This window comes from Oryctolagus cuniculus, chromosome 5, assembly GCF_051225735.1.
Source record: "Oryctolagus cuniculus isolate XC-2025 breed Fujian yellow rabbit chromosome 5, ASM5122573v1, whole genome shotgun sequence".
NCBI classification, from domain to species: Eukaryota; Metazoa; Chordata; class Mammalia; order Lagomorpha; family Leporidae; genus Oryctolagus; species Oryctolagus cuniculus.
Genome location: NC_142871.1, coordinates 12,253,928 through 12,267,016, shown reverse-complemented (window position 1 = coordinate 12,267,016; position 13,089 = coordinate 12,253,928). Strand labels below are relative to the sequence as shown.

Sequence of the window (13,089 nt, the reverse complement as noted above, 5' to 3'; positions counted from 1 at the left end):
CAAAATTCTTGAATAAACATGCCTCACTCAGCTTCTTTATCTAGATAATGCAGGTGATAACCGCTGTCGCTCCCCCTCTTCATGGAGGAACGACACTAAGCCCTGCCTAGGCTTCCTATCCGAGTCACGGCACCATTATGTCGCTCCCCCTCTTCGTGGAGGAACGACACAGGACCCTGCACTGTTCTTTCGTCTGCTCGGCCCTCACCGGGTTTGCTGCTGGTTCTTCGTGGGTTGGCTACCATCCCTTCCACCTCCGTGGAAGGGCGGTTCCCCCTGCCACTTTCCCCACTTCCGCAGGGGAGCGGCACACGGCCGGCTCTCTCGGGGGCTGCTCAGGTGTTCCTTCAGATAGATGTTCCTGGTGCATGTTGTCTCTCTCCTCCTTTATAGTCCTCTTCCACCAATCCCAACTCTGCTACCCACACGCCGAGTACGCTGCTCTCCTCCAATCAGGAGCAGGTCCTGCTGTTTATTGGTTGAACTGGAGGCAGCTGTGTAGAAGCTGTTTACTCCTCTCCCAGCGCCATATTGTGGGAGAGCAGATGCATAGAATAAGTCTTAATTCGAGTAACAGTCTAGTCTGAGTTGCTCCCCACAAACTGCCATCCTCATCTGTGTGGTTTAAGTTGTCCATAAATTTTCCTTATTATACAAACTCAGGTACCATACACAACTATATCTCATATTCATAAAACCTCATGATGATTATAGAATAAATTATTTCATATGGCAAAAATTGTTGGAGGTCTCATTTTCTGTACATTATTCTGTTCAACAGGAAACACAGCCGAGTACCCAAAGAGTGGAATCAATGTAATGAGGAAATATCACTCTATGTCTATTAGCAGTTAAAATCCACATATGGGGGCCAGCACTGTGACATAGCTAGTAAAATCACCGCCTGCAGTGCCACATCCTATATGGGCACCTGTTCGAGTCCTGGCTGCTCCACTTCCTATCCAGCTGCCTGCAATTGGCCTGGGAAAGCAGTAGAAGATGACCCAAGTGTTTGGGCCCCTGCACCTGTGGGGAGACCCGGAAGAAGCTCCTGGCTCCTGGCTTTAGATCTGCCCAGCTCCAGCTGTTGTGGCTATTTGGGGAGTGAACCAGCGATGGAAGACCTATCTCTCTACCTCTATCTCTACCTCTCTGTAACTCTGCCTTTCAAATAAATTAATTAATTAAAAAATAGAATCCACATACTAAAGTCTATGTGTTGTGAATAGGGTATTTGGTGTTGTGGTTGAAATGCCCTGTGGATAATGCATTTTATATGAGAGTATCTGGGTTCGAGTCTCAGCTCTGCTTCTGATTCCAGCTTCTTGCTAATATACACCCTGGAGGGCAGCAGGTGATGGCTCAAATACTTGGGTCCTTTCTACCTATATGGGAGGCCCAGACCCAGTACATGGCTCCTGTTGTGGGCATTTGAAAAGTGAACCAGGCAGATTGCAGATCTCTCTTTCTCTCTCTCTCTCTCTCTCTCTCTCTCTGCCTTTCAAGTAAAAGAAAAATAAGTAAACATTTATATTCTGTGTATCGTGATTGTGATTGTCTTTTCTGAGGGTAAAAACTCAGAGGACTGTTTCCCGAGTGGCATTTATCTCAACTGCTTGTCTTTCTTCTATCAGAAATGGTAATGGCTTATCTTTTTCCATTAGGAAAACCTAAGCAGTGACTACACTGCCATGTAGAAAGTCAATGGCAAAAGCCAAATCAGTTGTACCACTTCCTGATTTTCAGTCATAGCCATTCTGTTCTCTCTTACAAAGAAACAGAGGTAAGTTTAAACAGGATTACCTGGAATCTCACAGTAAAGTACACCCTTGTTTTCAATAGCACTCATATTAGTCATAACAACTGGAATTATAGCCAATACTTGCTACTTACAGCGCTTGTTCCTCTCACGAATGAAATGAAGTTTCGGCTGACGGGCAACAGGATTAACATGCAGTTAAAATTCAGGCACAGTGCAGATGCTTTTGCCCAAGCCAGTGTCGACTTCCATATAGAGAAACACAAAAACAAGACGTACAGTTCAAAGGAGGAAGCCGGGAAAATAGGATGTAGTTTAATTTCTGAAATAGTCATCAGTTCTACTTACCCCCAAAATAACTCGTGTGTAGAGAAAAGACTCCTCCTCTTCATACCAACGGAATGTGACCATAAAGAGATACAAGTTCATTCCCAGCCACAAGAGCTTGAGTACAAGGCAAAGAGAACCAATCAGCACCATCTTCAAATTTTCCCCTTTTAAAATCACTTGGCGTCCTTGTTTTTTTCAAGGTGGAGTGAAAAGTTCTCAAATTAATCAGACTTACTCTCTGTATTCTTTCCTTACAGGTTAGATTTTAGCAGTGATTATAACAGTAAGAAATTTTTAACTTCATAAAAAGATTTTACGCACATACGTGTGAGCATTAAGGGAGATAATGACAAGTACCCCACCTTCCTCACCTTGACAATGATATCAAGAAGGAAGAAATATTTAAAAACAACTTGAAGAGTGCTCTAGAAAAATCCCAGTGTCATAGTCTAATTTGAAGACTTCATTTGATTTAGAGAAACATTCATACATTATGCAAAAACAACTACTTGACTTTAAAAATAATTAAAAATGAACTCAATCGGAAAACAACTTTGCATGATTCTATAAGGCTAAATTAAACGTATCTGCTGAATGTTTTCTAACAAGTTTTCGTCTTTTACTAGAGTAATACTTCAAGCTATTTAGCATTTCTATACAAGCTACCAAAAATTAAAACAACATCCTATATTTAAAGTTGAATAAGAAAAATAGTACTTACTACTACTATGATGGGGAGACTTTCATTCAAAACCCAACACCCCATCATGACACTTGTGTTCTGTCAGCAAATCATTCCTTTCATTCACCTGAGCCCCAATGCTTTATCCTTAGTGAGGGCTTCCCTAAGAAATGATATCATCTTTTTGTCTTAGGAAGCACCTACTGGGAACAGCTCTCCTGGAATTTCTAATTAAGGACTTCTTGCCAAAGGCACATCACCGAGCTGACATGCCTCATGACCTGGGTAAATACAAGACAAGTCTCATCCGATGATTCCATTCTTCAAAGACTTCAGAAGAAAAGAAAGCTCGTTTTATTAAATTGTCCTCGTGTACTTTATCCCCCCATTCATTTTCTACATGATTACAGTCAAGATGATAATAAGTCTTTATGTAAATTTGAGAAACACCCCAGCCGGTGAAAGGCTGCACACAGCAAAGCACTGCCACTGGAGAGCTCTCTACTGTGTTTATTTTTACTTCTTCTTTTCCCTCTTTCAACAAAAGTCTCAACAGCAGATACAGAATCAGGGCTAAATAACCATGGATTAAACACTCTCTAGAAGATGGTGAAGACAAAAAGATCCATTAAAAGAGACAGGAAAATAATTGCAAATCTAAAAGCATGACTATTAAAAAAAGTACTTTTTTGTGGGATTGATGGGATCAATTTCATTTTTCCATTAATATCACTTGCACTCATGTGGCAGGTGGATATCCTCTCACACCTTCTGGATTCCAGGAGTGTCTACTTGTGAGGCTGGTCAGCCTTTGATTTTTGCTACTTGTTAAATAGCGTGACTATGACTCTACTTCAGTAGGCAAAGTTGTCCTATTGAAGCATTTTTTTTTCCTTGTTAGTTCTGGTCAGAATATTTTGTTTAAAATATTTAGACAATTAAGATGATAATAAGAGATTCAAGTCATTTAGATAATTGCCCAAGCTTTCTATGTTTTCTCAGGGTGCATCTATTTGGTTGTCCCATAAACTTGACAACCTTGTAAGAATAGTAATTGTGAAGATTTGTTGCCCCATATGTATCCAGGCATTCTGTTAGGGACTTTTCAAGCATTGTCCAGATCACACAGTGTCTCTATCAGGGGCTGTGAAAAGCCCCACTACACAGATGTGGAAACAAACTTTGGTGACGTGACTGGAAGGAGCAGCAGCTGAGACTTGAATGCAGTTCTGTCTAACTTCAGCATCTTCATTTTTAACCTTTGCCTTCTGCTGGCTCTTTTATAAAATAGTACTATGTGTGTTTGTGTATCAACACATACTTAATATATGATACGAATTATAGTCTTATGGATCCGGCACATTTAAGTTATAGGTATTTATTTTTATTTACTTATTTTCACTTTGTCAGAAAGGCAGAGACAAAGAGAGAGACAGAGATTTTCCATCTACTGGTTCACTCCCAAATGCCTGCAATAGTCAGAGCTGGGCCAGGACAAAGCTGGGAGCGCAGAACTCAATCCAGGTCTCCCATGTTGGTGGCAGAGACCCCAGTACTTAGGCATCCAGCTGCTGCCTCCAAGCGTGTGTTTCCCGCCCCCAGAAACCTTTTTTTTTTTTATTCTTTTTTTTTAAATTTTTATTTATTTTTATTTATTTTTTTTATTTTTTGACAGGCAGAGTGGACAGTGAGAGAGAGAGACAGAGAGAAAGGTCTTCCTTTGCCGTTGGTTCACCCTCCAATGGCCGCCGCGGCTGGCGCGCTGCGGCCGGCGCACCGCGCTGATCCGATGGCAGGAGCCAGGAACAAGGTGCTTTTCCTGGTCTCCCATGGGGTGCAGGGCCCAAGCACCTGGGCCATCCTCCACTGCACTCCCTGGCCACAGCAGAGAGCTGGCCTGGAAGAGGGGCAACCGGGACAGAATCTGGCGCCCCGACCGGGACTAGAACCCGGTGTGCCGGCGCCGCAAGGCGGAGGATTAGCCTAGTGAGCCGCGGCGCCGGCCCCCAGAAACCTTTTATAATAAGGAATACAAACTTCATACAACTTTAGGAACACTGGGATTCTTCCCATCATACCCGCCTTCCCACCCCTCTTCTTCCTCCCAAGGATGTGTTTTAACAGGAGGCTGGATCAAAAGTGGAGGAGCCGGGACTCAAACCAGGCTCTCTGAGATGGGATGTAGGTGTCCCAGTGGTATCTTAACCACTGTACCAAATACCTTCCTCTCATTTATTAAGCATGAATAAATATGTTGTATGTGATCTCATGTACTATTTCTACATAATGCCAATGATTTGCAGGAAAACGAATTAAGTAAGTTATCTATTGTACAAGTCATTTAAAAAAAAAACTTGCTGCCATGTGTGAGGCTTTGACAACTTGGAGCCTGATGTGGTTTGAATGTGGCCCCCAAAGTTCATGTGTTGGAAACTTGATCCTCAGAGCCACAGTGTTGGTGGTCAGGACACGAGGGCTCTGCCTTCGTAAATGAACGAATGCTGTCATAGCGGGATTTAGCCGGTCATAAAAGGCCAAGGTCAGCCCCGTTTCGCTTTCTCTCTTGCTTTTGCATTGTCTTTGCACCGTGAGGGCCCTCTCCAGGCGCCAGACTTTGAATCTTGGGTTCCAAGCCTCCAGAACTGTGAGAAGTAAGTTTCTGTGCTTTAAAAATCACCCAGTCTTGACAGGGCCTTACAGAGGTGGGGAAGAACTGTCTCACTTGGGGTAGTTTGCTAAGTCCTAGTGGTAGCCAAAGACTTGCCCTCCAGCACCCCCTCAACATGCAAATCAAACAATCTCTCACACACCCATAGCTGCAACCACTTCCTTTATCTTACACCTCACCAACCTCCTCTCTGCCCTAAATCACCCCGGGGCAGGTGTTAGACTCCTGGGGGCACCGCTATCGTCTAGAGCCTGCTGAAACGGCTGGACCTTGGCAGTCCTAGGCCTGCTCTGCTTCTAACACTGCCTCGCCCCTTTCTTCCTGTGGAAGCCACAGGAAAGGCTCCGGCCCACATTTCGCCCCCTGCCCCTTTTGCCTCCTGGTCAACCCAGGTATTTCCTCCATGTGGCTCTGAGTGGCATGGGAAGGGAGTGGGCATCTCTGTTCTCGGGGACTGTAAGTAATGAACTCTTCTTTCAAAGTTGACGGCTGCATGTTTGTCATTTCACCATGGCTGATTAAAGTAAGTGCCAGCCACCGGGTTCTAGTCCCGGTCGGGGCGCCGGATTCTGTCCTGGTTGCCCCTCTTCCAGGCCAGCCCTCTGCTGTGGCCAGGGAGTGCAGTGGAGGATGGCCCAGGTGCTTGGGCCCTGCACCCCATGGGAGACCAGGAAAAGCACCTGACTCCTGGCTCCTGCCATCGGATCAGCGCGGTGCGCCGGCCGCAGCGCGCCAGCCGCGGCGGCCATTGGAGGGTGAACCAACGGCAAAGGAAGACCTTTCTCTCTGTCTCTCTCTCTCACTGTCCACTCTGCCTGTCAAAAAAAAAAATAAAATAAATTAAAAAAAAAAAATAAAGTAAGTGCCAGCTACAACTGAAAGACACCTATACTTTGGTATCATAGGTTAAAGCATTTTAACCAACAGATAAGCTTTCTACTTGTCATCCAGCCTCCACAGTGAGTTAAGCCTCAGTGTGCACATTTGTTAATGGGATTTACTATAAACCTACCTCACAGAGGCAATCCCATTTCTCTTTTACCTACATTTCCTCTTATGCACGTACACACACACACATACACACCACGCACAGAGCTGTCATAAACACACATACACTCAAGTTGAGTGATGCCTCTTATAGGGAAGTCTTACATTTGCCAATAAAAAATTTAGCAAGTGTCCCACTCCTTAGAAAAAGACATCATTTCACAGGAATTTTTCCCTCTAGATATATATAAAAGCACAGGTATTTTGCCAGCATTAACTTGAGATTAGAGTGCAGTTAGTAAAACACCTTCAGTCACTTCTTTTACAGTGAGCAACATAAAGATGTAAAATCTTCATGTTCATTTCTCTAAGCCAATAATCTTCCATGATGAAATGATTTGTTATTTCTGAAGTGTTTAGGATTTACATATCTTAGAGGCCTATTCAGTGGGGTTATAAAATTAATTCAGAGAGAATACATCTAGAATTTCATACTATCTCTCCTATTTTAGATTCAATGAGCATGAGGAAGAGCTACAATTTCAAGGCTTCTCCATAGTTTTACACATGTGAGACATATATTGCTGAATAGTTAGTGTATGGTCATTTTTTTTGTAGTTAATTATTTAGAATATTGTTAGTACTATGGTAAAAATATAATTTTGAATTCAGATTTAAACAATTTTTGTATACTCCATTGTGATTCTTAAAATGTGACTAGTTTATTCTTCATTTTGAATATGTGAAGAATATTGTGTTGAAGTGTAGCTATTATTCTATTATAGTATACAAAATGGTGAATGGTCGTATATGAAGATATAATTCATGATGGAACTCAGGTGTTTTTCTTCATAGATTTTATTTTTGTAGAACTTGCAATGCTTTCTGGTTTGCTCAGAGTAAAGAATCATATGTGAACTTCAAATGGTATTAAAATTAAGAGACCAACAGTTTGTGCAACTGAAGGGCATGCATTTTTATTTCAATCTATTTCATATTTCATAACAATCTGATGATGCATTGATTGGTTTACAATATTGGATGAGACATCATAAGACATAAGATACCGTCACGACAAAGTCCAGTTAAGTTCAACCCATGGATTCCTTTTCAGAAGTGCTCCATTTTTATAAATAAGACAATAGGTTGCAATCATTCTTTGTTAATTTACCCGGTGCAAGTTTGGGCATGCATATCATGCCCAGTTTTTGTTCTATTGAAGGACTCTGTACAGAACACAATTTAAGGGAAAACTCTGAACCACTTCCAAGGAATCAGGCCCGGATTAACGGAGCTGCATTTAAGAAGGAAAGAAATTGTACAAAAATCTATTGAAAGGATATACATGTTCAGAATGTGATCTATTTTATCTAATTATCTAATTATTTTCTTAATAGGTGGTTATGTCCATTTCATTTCTCACAATTCTTTCAGAACAAGAGAAGTGCAATTTGCCTTCTTTGTTTTTCCAGGATGGCTACTGTCTTTCTGACCCAATGGGTACGTTCATTGGCTCTTCCAGTACAACACGAAAAGATGAGGGCGGGTCCCTGCACTTGTAAAACCCACCAACACCAAATCATGGAAAAAGCAGGAGGGAAACAGAACAGATAAGTTTACAAAGCCAGGTTAATTGCCTGGATATATAATGCAAACTCCGTATTAGCCATGCTGCATTCCTGCACTGGATTTGCTCTGTTGTATTTTTAGCTCTTTTTAAGTTTCTTCCTTGATCAGTTGACCCAACAAAGAAACACTTTGATCCTCAAGGGCAAGATTGATCACCTGGCAACCTTTGCTGCTGCATACTAAACTCTAGCATCCCTGTAGATGGAGAATTCAGAGAGATAAAAATAGCACGGCCAAATTACCCGCTTCTAAGCATCAAACATGTATTTGCCTTTTTCTAAAAGCATTTATAAACATCTAAGTATTAAGGTGAAAAGGGATAAAATTTTTTTTTAAGAAATGCAAACCTGATTCTAAATCCTTACTTGGGTATTTGAGGAGAATTTACGTGTGATAATTAGGCAATTGTACAAATCACATGTCGGATAAATTTCGTTTTAAAGGGAAAGTATAATAAAAGAAAGAAGTTAAGAATAGTCCACACATTAAAATATAAGATTTTTAAACAAAATTTAATTGAATAACCACCACTGTTCTACCTTCCTTTAGTTGAATTAAATATGTTTTTTCATTTCATGAAAGACTGTGTTCTCCTAATGTCATTTTAAAAATTATTTAAATATTTATTTATTTATTTATGAAGAGAGAAGAGAAAGAGCATACCTATCTGCAGGAGGCTGAAGCTGGGAGCCAGGAACCCAATCCTGGTCTCCCAGGTGGGTGGCAGGAACCCAATGTCCTTAACCATCACCACTGTCTCCCAAAGCCTGAATTTAGGAGGAAGCTGGCATCAGGAGTCAAACCCTAGTATTCTACTGTGGACATGAGTGGCTTAACCACCAGGAGAAACGCCCTCCCCAGTCTGAGTGTCATTTTAAAATGGCTTGGATAGCAAACTTAGTGACCATTACTCTGTTCAACCTCCCCCCCCCCCCGGCCCCGCCCGCGACAGTGGCTTGAGTCATTCATCCAGCTCTCAACAACTTCAAAGGAAATGCTTACTGAGACCGCTCCTGTGTCACATAACCTGAGGCACAGTGGGTATGTGAGCTCCGCCTCGGTACTTGGAAGCTTATGATGTGCCTGGGGAGGCAACAGGTGCACAGTGCAACGACTAAAACATCATTTAAAGGTGAGGGCCTCTTGGAGTGGGAGAGCCGTGGACCCCTGCAGCCTGAAGAGATTTAGGTGAGGGATTTTCCCTGCAAAGAAGTTTTCAGAGGAAGTGGATAGAACTGGATTTTGTAAAAAAAAAAAAAAAAAATTTCAGTGCAAAGAAGATGGAGAGAAAGTTTGAATTTCTGAGACTCTCCAAGGGTCACTGCAATGCTCCCAACACATCAATTAGCAAGCAAAAAAAAAAAAAAAAAAAAAAGCCTGCCTCTGATCTGGCCTGCTGAGTCCAGAAATGTGCTTTGTCTGCTTCCCACTCTCCTGCCTTCATCTTCCTCATTGCTTACACGTGTTTGCAACCCATTTCTTTCCATTTGCATAGTTGCCTTAAATCCTTCTCTAAGCGGGTTTGCTTGCAAGGGCTGATGCTGGGTTACCCCAGGAATGCAGTTCATAAGAAAGCAGAGGGCTAATTTACCACTTCTTACCACAAGCTAAGTGGCACAGTTCAAAGCCTTCTTGTTTTGCCAGTTATAATTTTTTGTCTTAGAAATTTGGTGAAAGCCAGGATTATCATGCTCTTTAAATGTTCCATATCGTGCCTAGCACACCTTGGAACCTAGTTAATGTTGAATAATAAATGCAGAACCACATTCATCTCTTGACTTCTCAGCACATAAGACAATTCTGCACAAATCCCTACACAGATACAGCTGCGGGGATTTTGCGGCAGGCAGTGGCTTTCATTAAAGTTTAAAAGTGAAAAGGAAGTTTTCCTTTCTAGCTAGTGAATCATTTAACTTCTGAGTTCAGGAAAATTTAGAGTTGAAGAAGGCTAGTCTAGAAATCCCTTCTTTGCATATCCAAGCTGTTCATCTCTCAAAAGTCAAAGTGGGTGCCAGAATTCCATAGATTTCATTTTTCAAGATGAACATTCATACTTGAACATATTTCAGGGCAGATGGTTTACAGTTCATGTATTTGTTGGCGTTTTCCTGCCACAACAACTAAATATTGAAGACACATATTTGTGATGAGGGGAGCACTTCCAAGCATCTCCTCCTGCTGCTCCTGCCTGCCGTGTGCTCACTCAGCCCCAGCCTTACATCACCGTATGCTGCAGGGGGAGGCTCTGAGGACGCCGGCAATGAATCACAGCCATTTGATTTAATAGACAGCGAGGGGTGAAATAACATAAAGCAGCCTTCCTGCAAATAAATATTTCTTGCAACAGTCATGAATTTTTTTTGATAGCAAAGAGGAAAGCAAATGAGCATCTATTGAAATATTCTGTTTTCATGATCTGTTTAGATAAGCTGGAAATTTTGCTTTTAATCCCTCTTGTGCTGTATAACCCAGTTTACCAAACTGTAGGACTGTTTGATCAGAGTTCAGAAAGAACGGGAAAGTCAAACAAAGGTTTAGAATTTTTTTTTTTTCAGATAAAGCCATCATTGAAAGCATGGCATGTTTGTACTGAAGGATGCCAGTGTCATTCAACAGGTTCAGGATTCTCTCTCTTCTAGGATGAACTGACTTTTTGTTCACTTGCCATCTTCTGTGTAATTTGTTATGATTCTATTCAACTACCAATGTTTGCATTATTACAATTTTAAAGATTCACTTTGTTAGGAGAAGGCCATTAGAAAGATGGACCAAAAATGAGAAATTTTAAAAAAAGGAAATTGGAGGAAGTTAAGCATGTAAAAGAGGAGTTACATTTGCTTGGTAACATAAGAAAATTTTTATGACTATCCCTAAGCACTACCTAAGAAATTGGTGCACTGAAACATAGCAAGGCATCATTGGAACATAGCAAACCTGTTTGCAGCCATCACTGTCACCATCATTCTATGACATGGGACCTGTGCGTGCAAAAAGATTTGCTATTACATATTAGAGATGGTTTGCTGGACCAGATCTTGAACTATAACTGGCTAGAATCATGATTCTCAAGAAATGAGGAAAACTATAGGGATCAGGTACAATGATTTTTCTCATTTTATAAGGGAAAAAATAGGGGCAATTCAGGCTAAGCGACCAAACTAAGACCCTGTCTCTGGTTAGTGAAGAAATGACACTGCAGGCAGCTGTTCTAGTCGACTGGCTATTGTCACTCACTATATATCTGCTTTCATGTCTTTCCAGTCTATGGGGGATGGGGTAAAAGGATTAGCCCACAGCATCTCCTGAGAACCCCCTCCAGGAGCCAGGGGCCTGGATCACGGGGCCTGCAAAGTGCTGTTAGGGAAGGTGCAACCCCTCCAAAAGCCCAGGGAGTGGGTACCTCTGGAGGGCTCCCGGGGGCCAGGCATTTCCTATGCTATGATAATCCTCACCGACCAGGGAGAAGTTCTGAGAAGACCTGTTTTACGAATGTGAGGATATGAAGATGCAAAGAAGCTAAGTCACTCTAAGAAAACAAATGCTCTTCAGAATGGTTGGAGCCATAAAGCTGTTTCAGTCCCATGTAGAGAAAGGATCAGACACTTGGTACTATTCTGTCTTCCCAGCATGGACAATAGAGTTCTTGAGAGAATGTAGACTTTGTGTGAAATGTTTGAAAGCCTTATCTATAGTTTAAATTTTCCCAAAGGAATACTATGATTTATTGGAATAATTATCCTGAAGAAATGCCTTGCTAGTAGTAGATAATTTAAAACTAAAATTGATTTTTCTTGTCAAATTTTTAGCAATTCTTTCGGCCAAGAGGAGGAAGCAAAATAATTGTTGAGAACTCACAGAGTGTGTTTGAGAAGATGACCTTCAGCAAGAGCAATGAGCTCCTGCCAGTACGCGGAAGTGCTGCGATTTTGTTGTAGTTACTTCTGAAACCTGGTTCTGCCCCTTCATCTCTCCCCATGTGGCCTCAACCCATCCAGGCAATTCAGGCATCATTCTGGTGGCTAGAGTTCCTATCGGTAGCTCACCCACTTTCCAGTTCCAAGGCATTTCCGGCAGATGAGGTCAGTAGACTCAGCAGTTGAGGCATCGTGGCTGCACATCATTTGGCTAATTGATACTGATTGTGAATAAACCAGTTTGTACCTGGCACTTCATCTCTTTATGTGTAACTTAAATTTAAACTCTTTATCTCGTTTTGTGTTAGTGGTATAAAATCCATCCTGATAACTTTCTGCCTATTTTTGTAGGTGGGGATAGCCTAGCCATAAGCTAATATGCTACTCTGTCTAGAATGAATATTGACTTAATTGGCAAGAGCTTTTCTTGATATGATATTATCATCATAAGAAAGAAGTTACCTTGTTAAAGTGACTTAAAAGGTGCAATGTGCAATTTAGCTTTTCCAAGGGTACTTGGTCAAACTATGACTTGGTTCTTGGAGTCAGATGGTCATAAAAACAACCAGTAACACTCTTGGCAACTTCCTATTTTTCTGTCTTTTCACACTTTTACTTAGCTTTCCTAAGTTTGATAATTAATAGTTCACTTTTTCAAACCAATTTTGATTTTTTGTCCTCAATGAACTAGATTGTCTCACCAAGATTCCATCGTATTAATCCATCACATTCCCTCCATTCATGGCTCAGGATGATTCAATGGAGAACTGGAGGATGAAACAAGGGAGGAGATTGGGTGCATTGAGAACTGGATGGAAGTAGGGCCAATGGAGAATCACTTTTGTGGGAAGCTAAATCCATGCAACTTCTGATTGTTTTTAGACTATACAGATTTGAGGAAGGGCAAAGAGGTGGAGAGATTTTAAAAGATAATTTTAAAAATTAAAAACAATTAAACATAAATTTAAGGCCGGCGCCGTGGCTCAGTAGGCTAATCCTCCACCTTGCGGCGCCGGCACACCGGGTTCTAGTCCTGGTCAGGGCGCCAGATTCTGTCCCGGTTGCCCCTCTTCCAGGCCAGCTCTCTGCTGTGGCCTGGGAGTGCAGTGGAGGATGGCCC

The 13,089-nt window shown here is 41.7% G+C and overlaps 1 protein-coding gene across 2 annotated transcripts in view; it reads right to left on the bottom strand.

Moving 5' to 3' along the window:
- The window catches only part of NOX3 (NADPH oxidase 3), a 59,358-nt gene extending 56,500 nt beyond the window's left edge, over positions 1-2,858 (bottom strand). The window contains exons 1-3 of one of the 2 annotated variants that reach the window (XM_002714968.5): positions 2,811-2,858; positions 2,108-2,203; positions 1,894-2,004 (exon numbers count right to left, since the gene is read on the bottom strand). In XM_002714968.5, coding sequence (XP_002715014.4) covers positions 1,894-2,004; positions 2,108-2,203; positions 2,811-2,858 — 255 coding nt within the window. Of the gene's footprint in view, positions 1-208; positions 391-1,893; positions 2,005-2,107; positions 2,204-2,810 lie in introns of those variants that run through there. The other variant, XR_016233388.1, reaches the window with a different exon arrangement.
- Between the last annotated feature and the right edge of the window lie 10,231 nt (positions 2,859-13,089).